Raw genomic sequence first — 17,243 nt, forward strand, 5'->3', positions numbered from 1 at the left:
ATCGAAAACGGTTGGTTTCAAAAAATAATGAAGAAAATTCGAGTGAAATGGAGACAACAACTGTGAGACGATGTAAAATTCAATGTAAAACACTCAAGTTTATAAGACTGAGAAGGTAAAACATACACAGATGTTTGCACAGAAAGCTCCAGGGGTTGTCAACCAAGTTCAGAACATATTTTTTTGAAAACTTAAAGGTGGGGGGACAGGAGATTTTACGGGGGATTTTTGGGGCCAGATTATGCATTCTACCGTCACAGTGTACAACGCTTAATGTCACTCTGCGTACAGCTGTCGCCCTCGCCTTTTGGTATGCAATCGGGCAGCGACTTTCTCTTTGCACGCGTAGCTCAGTCGGTAGCGGCGCCGCACCTTCAATACTTGTCTCGACAAGTTCAACTCCTTGAGGAGCATATTTAAACGGGATTTCGACAACATTATTTTTCTCATGTCCCCCACCTTTAAATAGACATTGAAAACTTAAATAGGAAACTTTTAGAAAGGTAACTTAAACTTTTTCCAGCAATTCCTGAAACTTTTTTTCAGCAATTCCGTCGGTAATTCCTGAGATTTGTAAGTGTTTTCCCAGCCACGAATGTATCTTTACAGCAAGATTTTGTCAAATACATCCTAGATTTGATTCGCAATTCTTCTAATTCTCAGTTAAAACTAACAGCTGCTAGATCCTTTTTTGAAACCCAAAGTTCGTCATTTTCAACTAACAAGGGAACGACAACACCTCGTCAGTTTGAATTTTGATAAAAATTTCAGGATATGTCAAGGATATCCTATCTAGACATCCCTGAAAATTTAAGAACACGCTCGCCAATTTCAGCAGAGTTATATATAAAAGGAGTTTGAAGAGAGCCTGACATTTCACCGCCTGCCGAATCAATGGTAAATGTCGACGGCGTGGTGTGGGGGATGTGGTGGGCGCCAGTAGTCACAAGGCTGTGGGTTCGGACCCTCTACACAGGTAAAGGGGGACTGCCGAAAAACTGCTAAATGACAGCTGAAGAGGCGCAAACTGGCGAATGACTGCTAGTTGGCAGTCGAAGAAGAACCGACGGGCCGTCGACGGTCCAGCTTTTTCGTTTTTCGCAGTGCTCTCTCATTGAAAATCGGTATTTTTCGCTAAATTTATCTAACTACTGGCATAAAAAAGCACTGAAAACCTTCGCGCACTTCAGTTCTGCGCGTTTTCAGTTGAAAACGCAAAAAAATCGGCGAAAACTCCTTACGATGATAGTTTTGAAAGTTTCGCTATTTTTTTTCGGAACGTTACAAATACATTCTTTCTGGAGTTTTTATATGGTGAGTTGGTAAGTTTTCATACGCTCCGAAGCAAAAACTACCAAAAGCTCTGAAATTATTTATTGCGCTGTCGAAAATCAGGTTTCCAACATATCCCATACGATAAGTCGCACTTTTGAAGTATGCTTTAAAAATGCCGCGGAGCATAAAATGTAAATATTTTTGCCAGTTTTTAGCTCATGTTATGCTCATGTTAACTTCGTGTTAACTCATGTTAACTCATGTTATGAACACATCAATTTTACTTATTCTGAAAGAAGGTCATATAGTAGATGACTCGAAAAATACTGTTCAATGAGAGATATTTGTCGAAAAACGAAATGAGTTGAAATGGAGAAAGTAAAACTGGAAAGAGAACGAAAGGAGAGAAAAAGAGCTTCTGATTTTTCGAGTTGAATTTTTATGAAGTTTGAATTTTGCGAAAACACAGAAAGAAAACCGGAAGTTCATCAACCAAAACTTGTGATTTCTTATGCGTTTTCTCTCGTTCTACTCATAAAAATTCAACTTTTAAAAAATCAGAGTTACTTTTTCAAAACAATACACAATTCACAGAAACTATTAGTTGAATAAAGAATTTCTATTGTTTATTACCTGTTTAATGATGAACTGTCAAGAAAGCGCTATCATTATAGACGGTCCGTCTTCGAGGCGCAAATCGTTACAGACGGACCGTCGGCGGCGCGCGATTCGACTGCCGACTGTTCGCTTTTCGGCAGTCCGCGCCCGCCAGACGGCCCGTTTTTCGGCAGTCCCCCTCTACCTGTGTAGTGTTTTTTTCTTTTTTTTTTCTTTTTGTTTTCTTATTTTGCGACATTTCAGGATCCCTCTGACATATGTTTCAAAATTTTATCAATTCAAAAGAGTAGAGACAAAATTTAGAAAAAAAAATTTGAATTATTCAATCACTGGAATGTGGTGGTTTTGAAGCTCTGTTTTTGGACCTATACGGACCATGAATGAATAATGAAAAGCGTGCAATCAAAAAATAGATTACCTATCAGTTGTAAAATAATATTTGCAAACAATTATCACTACTTTTTCAAGGAAGTTTTCCAAATTGACAAAAGCTCGATAATATCACCACCCAAATGGTAGGAAAAAATCGCAAATTTTTTCGAAAAAAATTTTCTTAGAAGATGTCTGAAATATGATATTACACATAATTCTAAGTATAACGAAACAAATTTCATGTTCTGGAACCTCCTGGGAGCGGAGAAAATCGCCTTTGAAAATCGCTATATTTGCACTGAAACCGCGATTTTTGGTACTGAAACTGATATAACTCTGCTGAAACTGGCGAGCGTGTTCTAAAATTTTCAGGGATGTCTAGATAGGATATCCTTGACATATACTGAAAATTTCATCAAAATCCAAACTGACGAGGTGTTGTGGTTCCCTTGTAAAGTAGTCTGCAGGGAATTTCCTTTTGGTCAGTTCGTGATTATCATCAAACATACTGTAGTATTTTTGTAATTTCGAAAATATAGATCAGAACTGACTTTAATTTTCGCACACTTGTTGTTTGTTTTGAAGAAAAGGAACGTCTTCAACAAAACTCAATTTTCAAATCAAATGAGAACAAGCCTGTGGACTTGATCTCCAAAACAAATCAGTTTTTTGCTTCCTGGATTGAAGAATGGAGGATCATATTGTAGTAGCGTTGATTACCTTTTTTGTAAGTTCAAATTGAAAATGTGAATTTTTTTTAGCTTTTCAGGTTACTGTATCTGGAATCGCATCAAATACGTATGTGTTTATCGTCGCTCAAAAAATGAGCTCGATGAGCAGTTCGTTTGGAACAATTACAAAAAACCAGACGATTGCTAATTCGATGATGTGCTTCTGTTTTTTACTAATAGTTCCTCTCCAATTTGGGTAACTACTAACATTTAGTTTAATTTGTGTAACTCTTATTTCAGATTCTTCAAATCTTTGGTTCGATTTACTCATTTCATTGGATCAATTGCAATGATATCTGATGAAATATCGAACATGTCTCATTTATTGATAGCGGTCAATAGATTTTGCGCAGTTTTTCTTCAACTTCATTATGAAAAGTGTTTCAGTATTCGCAAAACTAAATATATGCTTGTGATAATATGGGTAACATCTATAGTTGGATGTATCATCCTATACGAAGTGATTGGATGTAATCTTCATTATGATAAGCCTTCGTGGAATTTGGCTTTCATACAAACGGAAAAATGTATCCAACTAACTTGGTATTCTGATTTCGGTTCAATATTTCTTTGGTAGTAATGACGCTTGTTACTAATTTGTTAACGGCATTCAAGGCGAGCAGAAATAGTCGAATGTTGATGAATGCAGCTGGACTGCAAATGTCAAAAACACAACGACAGCGCGAAATGAACTTCATTCGTCAGACATTTTTCCAAGGGTTGAGCGTTTTCACCGGTCAGATCACTTATTATGTCGTTGCTCCTATTTTGACAAATCCTGTGGTTACATTTGTTGTTGGGTCATTATGGGGATTTATGCATGCCGTTGAGGGGTATGAATTGTTTAGGAATATTTTTTTATATCGAGTCAGTTTTCAGATTAATCATCATTCTATCAAATAAAGAGATGCGGCAGGTTTTTGGGCAACCTAAAAGAAAAAGTTAGTCGTCAGTGCAGAATGACAATTGATTATTAAAATTTTCAGCTACTACTGTATCTATCTTCGTGTCAGCGAATTCTCGTTTTCAATAATCAAAACTTTACTAATAAGATTTTAGCTTGAAGAACATTGAAACTACATATAATAATAAACCTTTACAAGTCATCACTCAATCACAGACAGCACGAAAAAATTGAGAAATATCAATTCTAACTAGAACTTCTACTTTTCCAGTCATTTTTTTGCATAAAAGCTTCATTAGTTGTAAATTCAATTTTTCAATTTGTGATTTCCACATTGTGCAATTTTATGGAATCGTTCTTGCTCCAAATAAAAAATTCGCATAGTGGAGGAACATACTTTAAAGTTTTTCAGATTTTTGTCACAAATATAACCCAGATACAAGGAAATTTTTTCATGCGATCTGCTGACTTCACCTGTTGAATAAACTCTTGTTCGAAAACTAAAGTTTGTCTCGCAACCATCCGTTGCTAATGGATGATGCACCTTGAAAGTCAGACTAAACTCATGTCTGCTGATTTTTGTGTTTCATTTCGTATCATCTGTCACCACACACATTTTCCACTCTAATGATTTTATTCGTCAATCTGGTTGATGATATATATTTTCGATTATTTCCGAGATACGCAGTTCTTCTAATTTTGGGAAAATTTGCTATTTTTTGTATGTACTAAATTATTTATGTGAGAATCTCATTTTCCTAAAACGTTTTTATATGAGGGATCAGTACATCATTGTGCTTATTACATTAATGGTAATCTCTTCGTATATTCTTTTTTTGATGGTTACTTTTCAGATTACATCATTTGGGATCATAACTAATGTTCTCGTTTATTGTTCTGTTAGAAAACTGTCTTCAATGAGTAACTCGTTTGGAATTATCACCAGAAATCAAGCAGTATGCAACACTATAATTTGCTCTATATTTTTCTTCTTCATCATTCCAATGCAAATGAAGTAAGAAGTCCGAAAAATGCAAAAAAATTGAAAAAAAAGTTAATTCTTGACTTTCAGACTATCTGATGAGCTGATATCACATTCCGATTACATTGGAATATGGGCAACTTCCATATATGATATATCTAACTTATCTCATGTTTTCATTGCCATCAATCGATTTTGTGCAGTATTTCTCCCCTTACATTATGATAAACTGTTCACAGTATCTCGAACAAAAAGAATCAGAAACATTATCTGGATTTTTTCTTTTGCAAAATGTATCATAATCTACGAAGTTTTTATTTGCTACAATATGTACTATCCAGAGGCTTGGACGTTAGCTTATATTGATACTCCTGAATGTATCACATACACTTGGTATACAGATTTCGTCTTCAACACAACGCTGGTGGTATTTACAATTTCCGTCAACTTATTAACCGCTTGCAAAGCCGGAAAAACAACAAAACGAATTCTGAGGAGTACGACAGGATCTACTATTTCAAAACAGAAACAAAGAGAGATCAACTTCATTAAACAGACATTCTTTCAAGGAACTTCCATTTTTGCTGGTCAAGTATCTTACTATGTCATTGCTCCATTTGTAGAAAACTTTATTCTCATTTTTGTACTTTCTGCTTTGTGGGCATTTATGCATGCTGTTGAAGGGTGAGTACCCATTAAGAAGTCTCCAATTCTATGTATTCCATTTCAGAGGTATCATATTGGCTTCTAATCAGGAAATAAGACGCATGTTGAGTTGGAAGAAAAGTTAGTTTTGCGGCAGTATGAAGTGAAAAGTTCCATGTGATTTCAGAAAAACCAACAACGATATTCATCTCGAGTGGTACATAGAAGAACTACGAGAAATGTGGATCAAGAAAAACAACAATTTAAAAATTTGTTTTAAAAAACTTTAGCTCTCTTTGGAACAATAAATTTCGAGTGGAAAAACTGTTCATGCCTTTTTTTGACTGGATCATTATCTAAACAACCAATTCTAAACAACCAACTCACAGTAATGTTTCTTGTTTGAGCAAGTGATGTTTTTGACGAAGTTTCTCAACAGACGAGGCCTGGCCTGTGTTCATCGACGCGGAACGAAAAAACGGAAGTGGCGCTTGAATTATTTTTCTAGTTGATAGTACAAAAGACATCAGAGTACATATATGAATTCTTACAGGGTACATCGGTTTTATCTTGGAGTACATCTAAAAGGAAATGAAGAATATTTCGTTGTTTTGTTCCAACTGGAAGATGAACTTTGATGGCGTATTGTTATTTGAGTAGACTGACTTTCAAATTAGCATCATTTTAGAACTCTAGGCAAAGCAATGATCAGTTTTTCAGTTCGTCACGACTAAACACATTTTCTATTGTCTTGATCCAGACTTTGAACTGGATTAGTTTACTTTCTAGAATATCGTAAACACTCTGATAGAAGGCCACCCTATATTTGCACTTTGAGTCCATGTATCTTAGTTTCTGTAACAGATATCAAACATTGGTCAACTGACAAAATGTTGATTATGACATCTAAAGCATTTTGTCAACATACTACTTTTCGAAATCTCCTAAAGGGACCGAGAAAAAATTAAAAATTAGGAGCCCTTTCTATAATATGTTTCACGGCGTTCTTGCTATCTTGAGGAGCCTATATTTGCTAGTAAGAAACGATATACTGGAAAATGTACTTTTAGAAATTTTATATATAATATGAGAAGATAGAATCTAATTTCACACACACAAATAGGATAGATTTGCAAACTTTTCTATCTTTCGACCTTTTTCTCGATCCTAAAGAAAAATATGATATTCATGTTTCCAAAGAACCCGCTGATGAACTTTTTGTGCGCAAAAATTGAATTTTAACACAGAACACACTTCTTAAAAGCCCTTCCAAATTGTTCTCCCCAGTTTTCATAAGCACTTCAGAATGTTCAAAGTTCTTTGATAACTCCTCTTCCCTTTTCCCATTTTTTCTCTTCCCTTCAAAACTGAAAAGCTCATCAACTCAATTAAGTCGGCACGTCTTCTTTCTCTTCTTCGACTTTTTCTATCTCTCCCTTTAGTTTGTTTTTCTGAACCCTCACAAAGAACAAGGAATTCGTTTCGTTTTTTTTTTTCGAAGATTCATTCCAAATGGACACACATCAGTTAATGGGATTCACACTTCTTCCTGTGAGTGACTCGTCTCGAGAGTTTCATTAAACAATGAAATGTTTTTAGATGTCCCTGATAGGGTTTCTGTGCAATTGGTCTGTAGTTTTAGCAGTGTGTAGACGAAACTCCTTGAGTCATTCGTTCTCATTGCTCACTGCAAATCAAGCAGTTTTCAATGGGATTTTTTGTACTTTGTATCTTCTCTATGTTACCCCGATGATAATTCTGTAAGTGAGAGTTGTTGTGGTTTTTCTCATGAATAAAAATATCTTAAAATTAAACGAATCAACAATTTATTAATATAAATGACAACGACTTGATCTCTTTTCATGCATTTTCCCATGAGTCTCTCAATTGATCAAAGTATTTATTCATAGACACGTCCTCTCTCATATCACTTCCAAATGTATCTCTCAATGGCTCGATACTCGTCGACTTCGGACAACCCAGTCTTTCTTTGAATGAATTCGTCTGCACTCTCCATTTTTGACAAAAACATGACATAATTTGAGGAAGTGCGAAACTATAAAAGAAGATGCTTCCGTCGAGTACCACGGAGCACAACGCTTGTTTTTCAGGAGTTGTGTCAAAACTGGAGAACAGGACACTAACGACAAGTACGACATTCATGATCCCCATGTAATAAATGATGATATTGAGCATCTGAAGTAATAAAATTGCAAAATGATAGTTTCAAATAAGACTTACATGTAGAGATCTTATATTTTCCGAGATTTGAAATCGTTTGGCAAGGGAATACTTTCCGATTCTGCTGAAACGAAGAGAAATGTTGTTGTGACACTCGTCGTACTTTCGTTTATTCCATCTTCTCAGGAATGTATTCAACTGAAAACGTTTTATTCAGAATTTTGTTTTTATTTTTCAAGCTCGCCGTTTGGGCAATAACATTGAGCAGAATCAGAACTCCAACCACGTACACAGTGTTCCCTTCTGGAAAAAATTTTATTATAACTATCACTTATTGAAGTGCTAACTATTCTGGAGTACGATAGCTCCAACAACTCCAATCAAGCTGAGAAAAATGACTAGAATGTAAGAAATGTGAGGTCGTTGGTTAATTTCGTAGTCCTTCAAGTAAAACGTTGCAAAACATCTTTCGACGATAGATAATGGTAAGGCACACATTGCAGACACCATAGAGTATATTGAGATTGTCATAGCGCAGACAAAGACGGGACTGGATTCTAAATCGAAATCTGAAAAATGCAACTAGTCGGGAGATCGTAAAACCATAGAAAATAACCATCAGTAAACCAAATATCCAATGAAACCTCATTGCCATAATTGCAAGGTTATCAATGAAATGGATGATATACTGTGCACCGGAGATAAAATTGAAGTTGTAATGAAATTGTTTGGCCGAAAACAAGACCCAGATATAGAAGAGCATATTTATTGTGCTGGAATGTATTAAAAGTAAATATCATACTTGAAAACTGGCCATGGCTTGCCCTGCCATAGTTTCTTTCAGAACCAATATTTTTGGTAACTAAAATTAGGTACGATACAAACTATTTGGAAAACTGTATCTTTGTAAACAAATCTACAGAACAAACAGGCCGAAAAACCGCCAGAGCCCGGCCCACACAGGTAAAATGCGAACGGACCCGTTACGGACTCTCCGCGTTCGCGCGCGGTTGAAATAGGAATCGCGATCTCAAATTGAATTCAGATTCGCGTACGGATCCGTTTGTTTATCATTCGTGGTCGGACCGGATACGGAGTTCGCGAACGGACAGAATACGGAGAAACCCGCAATAATGCGCTGTGTTTTGCTGGAAACGGTTCGCGTACGGTCCGCATACGATTCCTATTTCAACCGCGCGCGAACGCCGAGAGTCCGTAACGGATTGTTCGCGAATCACCTGTGCAGTCCGGATCGTCAGCTTTTCAGCTTGTACCTTTGTTCATAGACAAGACTGCGTTTTTGAAAAGATATCATTTTGTAGTACTCGTCCAGTTCTATCACATCTGATTTAGCTAATCAAAGGATATCGATCTTGAAAGAAAACATGACAGTGCCCGCCAGGGGCATCGTCACTTACTCCAGAACGTAAAAAGCAGTCTCGCCATAAACGAATGCGTTCATTTGAGGAAACTGACTGTATCTTGTCAAATGAGTCATATTGAAATAGTGGATGAGCAGCATATCAGCTGACATATATTTCAATGAAAATATCTGTTAAGGAGAACTATCGAGAAGGCGAAAAAACCAAAAAAATGAGAAAAATTGGGAGGAGCTTATTGTGAGAATGTACCGGAAATTGCTACAAGAAATTAGTTCTTGAACAAGAACACTACGTTGTGGTGGGTTGGATTTTACGTTCAGTTTAAGTTAGGTCTGACGTTTGAAAACAAATTCAGGAAGGATTTCTTCATTAAAAAGAGAGAGAGAGAGCGATTCCGAAATTGAAATTAGTTTCATTGCGAGGAAAGAAGGAAAAAAGGAAAATAAAGAAGAAAAGTGTCGGATTGAAATGAAAAGGAGAAGAGTCAAAGAAAATGAGGATTATCTTGATTCCAGGTTATTTTGAATGATGCACGGGGGTCGAGACATCCCATGAATTGCGGAGAGTGTCAAAATATGAATCCACCGTCATATTCACATTCATCGCAGATCCATAAGTATCACACAGTGGAGCCACGTGGACAACACTAGATTTACAACCAATCTTAAATTTTGAGAATGTTGTTTTTAAAACAAATTTCAGCCTATATTCCGGTTCACTTCTTGTTTCTGATAAATGACTAATGTGATTTCTGTTTTTGTGAAACATCCATCTAAACACTAGCACAAGGAATAAGAATTATGATCTTAAAACATGAACTTTTTGGTTCAGAATAAAATTTAATGAAAAAAAGTTCCGGTTCATCAGTTGAGCTCTTAGACTTTTTTCTACGTTTTCGTTTCCGGCAGACTGCCCAAGTGTGTATCAATTTGCTTCTAGAAGCATCTAGAACAAATGATTTTCTGCGATGTTTGTGAGAAAAAATTACTCATTGTGTTGTTTTTCAGCTAGTTGTATTCCGGAAGAACGAAAAAAAATCGGTTGTAATCGTGCAAACCGTGAGATTCTTCACTACCTACCTTTCTCCACGTTTCCGATAACTGACGTCGCCATTTTTCACAACAAAGCATGATAACATGAGAGAGAAGATTACTGTAGACAAAAATGCAAACATCCAGAACAACACTGCAAACCGCTTGTCTCTCCGGAGAGATGCCTCGGATTCCAGACATCATCAAACTGATAACCAGTGCCATATTCATGAATCCCATATAGAAAACGATGACATTAAGCATCTGAAAATAACACCTTCAACGAGAAATAAAGGAAACAAAATTACCCGAAGAGTCTTAATATTTTCAGTTATCTGATATCTCTGAGTCAGTGAATACTCGGTAATTGCTCCTGATTGTGCTCCTATGGCTTGAACTTTCTGGTACTGAGAATTGTTGTAAATTCGAAGATTCCCGTTAACAATTAGTGCGAAAACATTTGCAATACTTAGTGTGATTACAATGTAGACAGTGTTGGAAGTTCTGCGAACCAAAAAACAAGAAGTGCTTGCAATGATGAAAAGGAAAATAACCAAGAAAAAGGATACATATTTCCTTTGCTTTTTTTCGTAATCCGCAACAAAGTAAGATGCAAAACAGCGTTCAATTATGAGACATGGTAAAATTCCCAACGCACATATTATTTCGAATATGGAGATGTACATTAGAACAGTAAACTTTATGTTTTCACGAATTGTGGTATCTAAATTGTTTTTGTATTTTTTGCATCGATATATCGAGAGTTTCTTACCATCCAATCCCATAAACATGTATACTCTCATGAGGATTATTGCGATGTTATCAATAATATGAATGAGATAGATGAGAGCCAGCAAAACCGTAAAGTTGAAGTGAAACTGTTTCGCTTTGAACAGGACCCACAAGAAAAATGCAAACTGGAGAGTGCTGAAAAAATAAATTTCTAATCCAATTCTGAGAATATTTGTAAACCGGGTCTTGCCATAATTCCTTTTAGAGTCAATATTTCTGGATTACCTAAATTCCTTCCTTGTGATAGAACTTAACAAGTACTACAAAATAATACTATTTGGAAAACTGTATCTTGTCTATGAACAAAGTTACAAACGGGATGAGCCAAGAAAAACAGGCAGTGCCCAGCACGGCCTGGATTTTCGCAGTACTCGTCGAGTTCATATCTAATTTAATTGAGTCAAAAATAAATTGATTATTCACATTATCTACATTGGTTGGTCCAAAAACAGTGATTCTAAAAGAAACTATCACAGGGTCCGGTTTACAAGTATAGAGAATAGCTTACTCATAGATGTAAAAGACAAACTCTGCTTTCAAATAATACTCCAGCAGGCGAAAGTTACTAGTGTTATTTCGAAAATATGTTAGATTAAAGTAATGAATGAACAGCATTTCAATTGAAAAAATCACAGAATAATTGTTCTCTGAATATTAGGTATGATCCGGAGAAGAACTATGACGGGAGTCTAGTGTTCGTCACAAGAAAAAGTGGGTCGGATTTTGTATCGGGTGTTTTTAAGAGATTTGGAGTTAAACTGAAAACTCAATAACTAACTCACAGATTCTCAGTTTTGCGGCAGAGAAATAATGAAAATCGTCTACTCAATGTTTCCCTCTCTCCTTTTCCATTGAGACTCAAGAGTTAATGGAAACACAAAAAGAAGGAAAGATTAAACGAATAATATAAGGTCAATGAGAGAGAATCTAGGTAGACAAAAACATCATAGAGTAAGTATTTTATTAGACGATTTTTATCATGATTCACAATAAATTAGTGAAAAGTGAGATCTTTGGATGGATCATTAATGTCTGTTGCAGCTTTCACAGTTTTGGAGTCATGACCATCTGTCGAAAGTTTTCATCTACAGGCACGCTGTGAACTCCACACATTTGAACCTCTTCTTGGAGCCAGGAATCAGCTTTCTGCAAAATTGAAACTTTTAGAATTGTCATCTTCTAGAACAAAGATACTTCCACTAGCAACAATGCTTCGTTTGTAGTGAAAATCCTTTCTGTTGGAATGTTTCTTTCTAGATAATATCCTTTCAATTGTTTTCTAATCACATTCCTCATATTGTAACACATCTCCGAGCACTCTTCAGAAATGTTTGAATATCCCGGATCCAGGAGCATCAGAATCAGTATAGCCATCAGCTCCATCGCATCGAATTTCAGTTCAAATAAGGGATATGCCACATGTCCATAATACGAATTCCAATAAGGTTCAAATATCTGAAGAACTTCTTTATCGTCCATTCGTTTTTTGGATGGCATGCAGTCTCTGTAGAATTTCGAAATTTGCTTTGCCGGTTTTCCATTAGCCGCGAAAAAAGTGTGAATCTCAGAGTTCTTGAACGCTTGAATTCCCGACTCAAAAAGCGTCCATTTGGGATAGAAGTTGGAAAATAGGTTATTTTTGTCAATATCACTCAAATACTCAAGTTCCTGTATTGTATTCATCAAAAGTTTCCGAAACATTGGGGCATCTTTCATGGAGATTGTGGTATACTCGTAAAAGTCCACAAGGCTTGTAGAACTCGATTCATGAATCACTTTTCTTTCTCTTCCCAATTCATTGTAATTCCCCAGAGCGTCGGCTATACGATCAATGCTTCTTAATGGAATGAGGCTAGTCTACAAAAATGAGAAGTTCTAGAAAAAAAACATGCCCGACTCACTTCCAAGAAACTCCCACTCGTTGTTCGTGGGTTTTTGTCTCTTCTGTGTTGAACTTCTGCAATAATAAAGTGTTTTCCGTAAAAACTCTAATAGAGTGCAACCGTCACTTTTGAGCTCATGTATCTCATTTTCTGTGAAAGGTGACAAAAAGTAGTCAACTGCCAAAATGTTTATCATAATATCAACACTATTTTGTCAGTTAATCAATTTTTGATATCTTTTACAGGAAATGCGATATATGGGCTCACAGTTGACAGTTTGAGTGGCACTCTAATAGAATGTTTTTGGTATTTTATCAGTAACAAGAAACTCACTTGAAGTCAACATTCCAGCATTAACACATAATTCCCATTTGCAATATTTGCATGGATTTTTCTCCCTTCCACAATTGCATTCTTTTTGAGGTTTGGTTGAGTTGACATATCTACGGAAGAACGCAGCACACGCTCTGAAAGCTAACACTTCCTAACAACAACAAAAGTTGCAATCACTTGCAAGATTGAATACCAAAATGTGATTCACTAGAGATAGGTTTCTCGCATACTTGACAGAGTTGCATTTCGGCGACCACCATCACAAACTGAAACAAAAATCGAATTGTGACGAGATTTGGAGATTGTGTGGGAGTGTGATCTACCGCTTGTTTCTCTCCCATATGTGAGTTTTGATAGAATTGCACGGAAGTATAAAAAGGGTTTATGACAAAGATCAAAAGGGAACTATAGACCAAAATGTGAATCGGCACGTACAGGAGGATGGACGGTCGTCAACGAGGTTAGTGTGAGGTATAGAATCAGAAAAATATGTAAAAAGAAGATGAAAAAGAAAAGAGGAGGAATTGAAAACATTGGAAACTGGAACGTTTCGTCAGCACTTGAGTATTTGAATTTTCAATTGAAAGTTTGATCACATGAACTATAATACTTCTTCAGAAAATCCAATCTAATTGACTTGGCGGTCAATGTGAATTAATGTGAATTTTTCATTCAACATTGTCTGGTGAATCAATCAGAGGGAGAGAGAGAGAGAGAGAGAGAGAGAGAGAGAGAGAGAGAGAGAGAGAGAGAGAATTTATAACAGGTAATCAAACAATCAGATTGGGACAGAAGAGAAAAGAGAAATAGATTGGTAGAGACAATAGACTACGAATTAAGTTACGAATTGAGCGTTGAACATTTTTGAAATTGATAGAAACATAGTTTTGTGTGTTGATGTGAACAGCAATAATTTTCGGAATTTTTATTCAAATGATTTACAAAATCACAAGTAAATTACAACTTCTTGATGTGAAAAATCTCTTTCCAATCGTCATGAAGAACCAAGTTATGTAATCCGCAAAGCACGTTTTCTTCCTGTAACTTTTCTTCTGCTTTTTCGAGAAGCCGTAGAGTATCTATTGTGTCTGCTAGCCGCATATCTGAGCAATTCTTGTCATCTTGATATCCTTTTAGTTCCCTGAGAATCACTTTTCTAATATTTCTGCACAATTTGGCCCCGTCTTCGCTGATATTGGTATAAGCTGAGAACTTGATGAATTAGGAGACTGAAATGGAAAGGAAGCTTACCATAGTCAAATAATAATAAGAGAAAAATAGCCATGTACTCCACTTTGTCGAGTTTCTTCAGGTACACTGGATGTGCAACTTCTGAATAGTGCCAATCCCAAAATGGTGCAAAGATTCGGATTGTTTCAGAATCTTTGATTCGTTTTCCAGAAGCCATCGAGCTGCCATAAAAGTGCGCACACTTTTTATAGTACTCATCGGTACCCAAAAAGCTTTGAAATTGGTTGTAGTTGGTGCAATAGTCGATGGCAGATTCCATAACAAGCCATTTTGGGAAAAAATTGTAGGTAATCGAATCTCTATCAGAACTACTAAGTTTGGAAACATCTGAGAAAATACACTCAGCAAGGCCCCATAACAATCGAATGTTAGCTTTAGCAGTAGATGTTACTTCAGCAAGATTTTGATGGTAAGGGGATTCTCCATACATTTGCTTTCTTTTTTTGTCAACATCGACCCAATTCACAACTGTCTTTGATATCTTGTCGCAAGTTTTTGGAATTATTGAAGTCTGAAACTTGATTACCTGAGCTACCGTAAAACCTTTAATAATAAAGCCCTCTACTTTCAAGTTCGGTTTTCCTAGACTCCTATGCAAGATGTTCAAAATGTTTGTGATTTCATGATAAGCAATTTATCAGTTGACAACTTTTCTGTATATTTGACAAAACCGAGATAAATAGGATCAGAGTTAAAAGTTAAGGGCTCTTCTATTACAAGTTTTTTGGTAACAAGTTCTTACCGGCAAGGATGAGATCAGTGGAATGTACCCAATATGGTAAAAACGGCTTCGATTTTTCTCTCGATTTGGTTGTACTTCTGAAAGTCAACTTGAAATTTCTGAATTTTTTCAAAACTGAAGCTCACTATTTTTTGTCATTCCGGTGGCAATGCATTTTAACATTCGACAATGCCTGCATGGATGTGATGATGGGAGTCTGTGCTGACATGTGCAGGTGACATCCAGCTTCTTTGAATGCACACATCTCCGGAAAAATGCTGCACAGGCCCTGCAAAATGAAGTTTGGGGTAAAAGTGAAGAAGCAAAAGAAATCCCTCACCTGCAGGACTCACCACCAAAATGTGGTTCGGAACTGTCAGCTCCACATACCAGGCATAGCATTCGACGGGGTAAATATAGTCTGCGAGAGAGGGATTAGAAAAGGAAAAATATGCGAAAAAAAGAGAAATTTAATGGTGAGAAACCAGTCAACAAATCTAATTAGGGGGTGGGTACACAGTAAACATTTATTAAATTTTTCTCATTCACAATTTCTTAACTTGCACAATCGATTTGAAATCATCGTGAAGATTAACATTGTTAAGCCCACAGAGTATAATCTCTTCTTGCATCTTTTCTTCTCCTTTCTCCAGAAGCATCAGCGTCGACATGACATCCAATAATCGTTTTTCTGGCAAGTTGTTGTCTGTTTGATATCCTTTCAGCTCTCGTAGAACTACCTTCCGCAGATTTCTGCATAGTTTTGCCCCTTCCTCGCTGATATTTGTATACGCTGAAAATTCTTGTTTAGTCTATAATTGAATTATTTTCGTACCATCATCAAAAAGAATCATCAGAAAGAGCGCGATGCATTCCACTTTATCTAATTTCATCTGAAACACCGACTCAGCAATTTCATTGTAGAAATGCACCCAGTATGGCTTGAAAATATTCACAATCTCTTTATCAGGTTTTCTTCTCTCCATAGATGATCCATAAAACTTGACAATCATTTTTTCTAGCTCTTCACTGTTATCCATCATTTTCCGATGATGTTCCTGATTGGTACAGTAATCGATTGATGATTCCATTACTATCCATCTTGGGAAGAAGTTGCAGATTATGGCTTCTCTGTCCTTTGCCGTCAGAAATCCTAAATCCGGAAATATCATCATTCCAAGGCTCCATAACAAGGTTGTGTCTGGTCTGGCCATATTAGACACTTCCAGAAAATTGAGATCATAAAAACATTCTCCATATAAGGACTTCCGTTTTTGTTCTAGTTCTGGCCAACTTTCTATTGTGTGAGCTATCTTAAAGCAGAATTTTGGCACAATGTGGCACTGAAAGTTTTCAAATTATTTAAATTTATAAGAACACAAAAACTACCGAGAGGAGAGATAACGTTGCTAATTCGCTTGATGGAATTACCCTCCGTGTGTTCTTTTCTCTTGATGATTGAACTTCTGAAAAGAAGAGGATGGCAAATTAATGATTCATTTTCAATTATCTCACTAGTTTTGGTCATACCAACTGCCAGACACTTATTCATTCGACACCGTCTACATGGATAAGATTTTTCGGTTCTTTGTTTGCAGGTGCATTGAATTATCAGCTTTTTCGAATTGACGTATCGTCGGAAGAAAGCAGCACATGCCCTAGAAAATTGGTTTTTCAAAGTGTTAGACTTGGGTAATCAACCTGCAGGAGATTCCTCCAAAATGTGTTTCAGCATTCTCAGCTCCACAAATTTGGCAAGTCATTCACAGACTTCAGCTGCCCAAAAGAAAAAGACAAATTACAGAAAGAACTAATTGTCCACTATTTCAGAGATCTGGTAAAGAAGTTAGAAAGAAGCTTACAAGTTAGTTCTAAGAAATTAGAAAAAAAGAAGAAAGCCGTGACGTTCTGTGTAGAATCAAATAAGAAAGTTTGCTATCATGAATTTCGATCGGTGAAATACCCGGGACACACTTTTTTCAATGATCTGTGTAGGATTAATCTAGATTGGAAGAAAAAAACCTAGACATCACAATCGTTCATCGAAAGTTGATAGAGGTGTGGAGGCTTTGGAACACAACTCAATTGTGGCAGCAAATAAATTTAATTTGTTCTCGACACAAGTTTCAAAAATCAAAATCA

The 17,243-nt window shown here is 36.3% G+C and overlaps 8 protein-coding genes across 8 annotated transcripts; 2 read left to right on the top strand and 6 right to left on the bottom strand.

Moving 5' to 3' along the window:
- Positions 1-79: 79 nt before the first annotated feature.
- On the bottom strand, positions 80-124 carry CBG27158 (the record flags this gene model as incomplete). The annotated part of the gene is made up of 1 exon (XM_045237867.1): positions 80-124. The coding sequence occupies one exon, from the start codon at positions 122-124 to the stop codon at positions 80-82; it is 45 nt and encodes a 14-aa protein (XP_045100179.1).
- Positions 125-2,953: 2,829 nt separating this feature from the next.
- On the top strand, positions 2,954-4,029 carry CBG19054 (the record flags this gene model as incomplete). Its single annotated transcript, XM_045237868.1, has 6 exons — positions 2,954-2,992; positions 3,035-3,192; positions 3,237-3,553; positions 3,574-3,829; positions 3,876-3,937; positions 3,983-4,029. The coding sequence occupies 6 exons, from the start codon at positions 2,954-2,956 to the stop codon at positions 4,027-4,029; spliced, it is 879 nt and encodes a 292-aa protein (XP_045096656.1).
- A 644-nt stretch (positions 4,030-4,673) lies between these two features.
- On the top strand, positions 4,674-5,752 carry CBG19055 (the record flags this gene model as incomplete). Its single annotated transcript, XM_045237869.1, has 4 exons — positions 4,674-4,915; positions 4,973-5,566; positions 5,613-5,668; positions 5,715-5,752. The coding sequence occupies 4 exons, from the start codon at positions 4,674-4,676 to the stop codon at positions 5,750-5,752; spliced, it is 930 nt and encodes a 309-aa protein (XP_045096657.1).
- A 1,312-nt stretch (positions 5,753-7,064) lies between these two features.
- On the bottom strand, positions 7,065-7,208 carry CBG27159 (the record flags this gene model as incomplete). The annotated part of the gene is made up of 1 exon (XM_045237870.1): positions 7,065-7,208. The coding sequence occupies one exon, from the start codon at positions 7,206-7,208 to the stop codon at positions 7,065-7,067; it is 144 nt and encodes a 47-aa protein (XP_045100180.1).
- A 179-nt stretch (positions 7,209-7,387) lies between these two features.
- Cbr-sre-12 lies at positions 7,388-8,471 on the bottom strand (the record flags this gene model as incomplete). Its single annotated transcript, XM_002637310.1, has 5 exons — positions 7,388-7,723; positions 7,769-7,906; positions 7,953-8,011; positions 8,056-8,277; positions 8,336-8,471. 5 exons carry the CDS (start codon positions 8,469-8,471, stop codon positions 7,388-7,390), a joined length of 891 nt encoding a protein of 296 aa, XP_002637356.1.
- A 1,135-nt stretch (positions 8,472-9,606) lies between these two features.
- Cbr-sre-11 lies at positions 9,607-11,528 on the bottom strand (the record flags this gene model as incomplete). The annotated part of the gene is made up of 4 exons (XM_045237871.1): positions 9,607-9,753; positions 10,170-10,385; positions 10,430-11,048; positions 11,422-11,528. 4 exons carry the CDS (start codon positions 11,526-11,528, stop codon positions 9,607-9,609), a joined length of 1,089 nt encoding a protein of 362 aa, XP_045096658.1.
- A 429-nt stretch (positions 11,529-11,957) lies between these two features.
- Cbr-nhr-94 lies at positions 11,958-13,470 on the bottom strand (the record flags this gene model as incomplete). The annotated part of the gene is made up of 5 exons (XM_002637312.1): positions 11,958-12,059; positions 12,108-12,770; positions 12,815-12,870; positions 13,130-13,263; positions 13,307-13,470. The coding sequence occupies 5 exons, from the start codon at positions 13,468-13,470 to the stop codon at positions 11,958-11,960; spliced, it is 1,119 nt and encodes a 372-aa protein (XP_002637358.1).
- Positions 13,471-14,086: 616 nt separating this feature from the next.
- On the bottom strand, positions 14,087-16,315 carry CBG19059 (the record flags this gene model as incomplete). The annotated part of the gene is made up of 5 exons (XM_002637313.1): positions 14,087-14,334; positions 14,381-14,592; positions 15,248-15,390; positions 15,662-15,894; positions 15,937-16,315. 5 exons carry the CDS (start codon positions 16,313-16,315, stop codon positions 14,087-14,089), a joined length of 1,215 nt encoding a protein of 404 aa, XP_002637359.1.
- Positions 16,316-17,243: the final 928 nt, after the last annotated feature.

This window comes from Caenorhabditis briggsae (genome assembly GCF_000004555.2).
Source record: "Caenorhabditis briggsae complete genome, chrV, whole genome shotgun sequence".
Lineage (NCBI taxonomy): Eukaryota > Metazoa > Nematoda > Chromadorea > Rhabditida > Rhabditidae > Caenorhabditis > Caenorhabditis briggsae.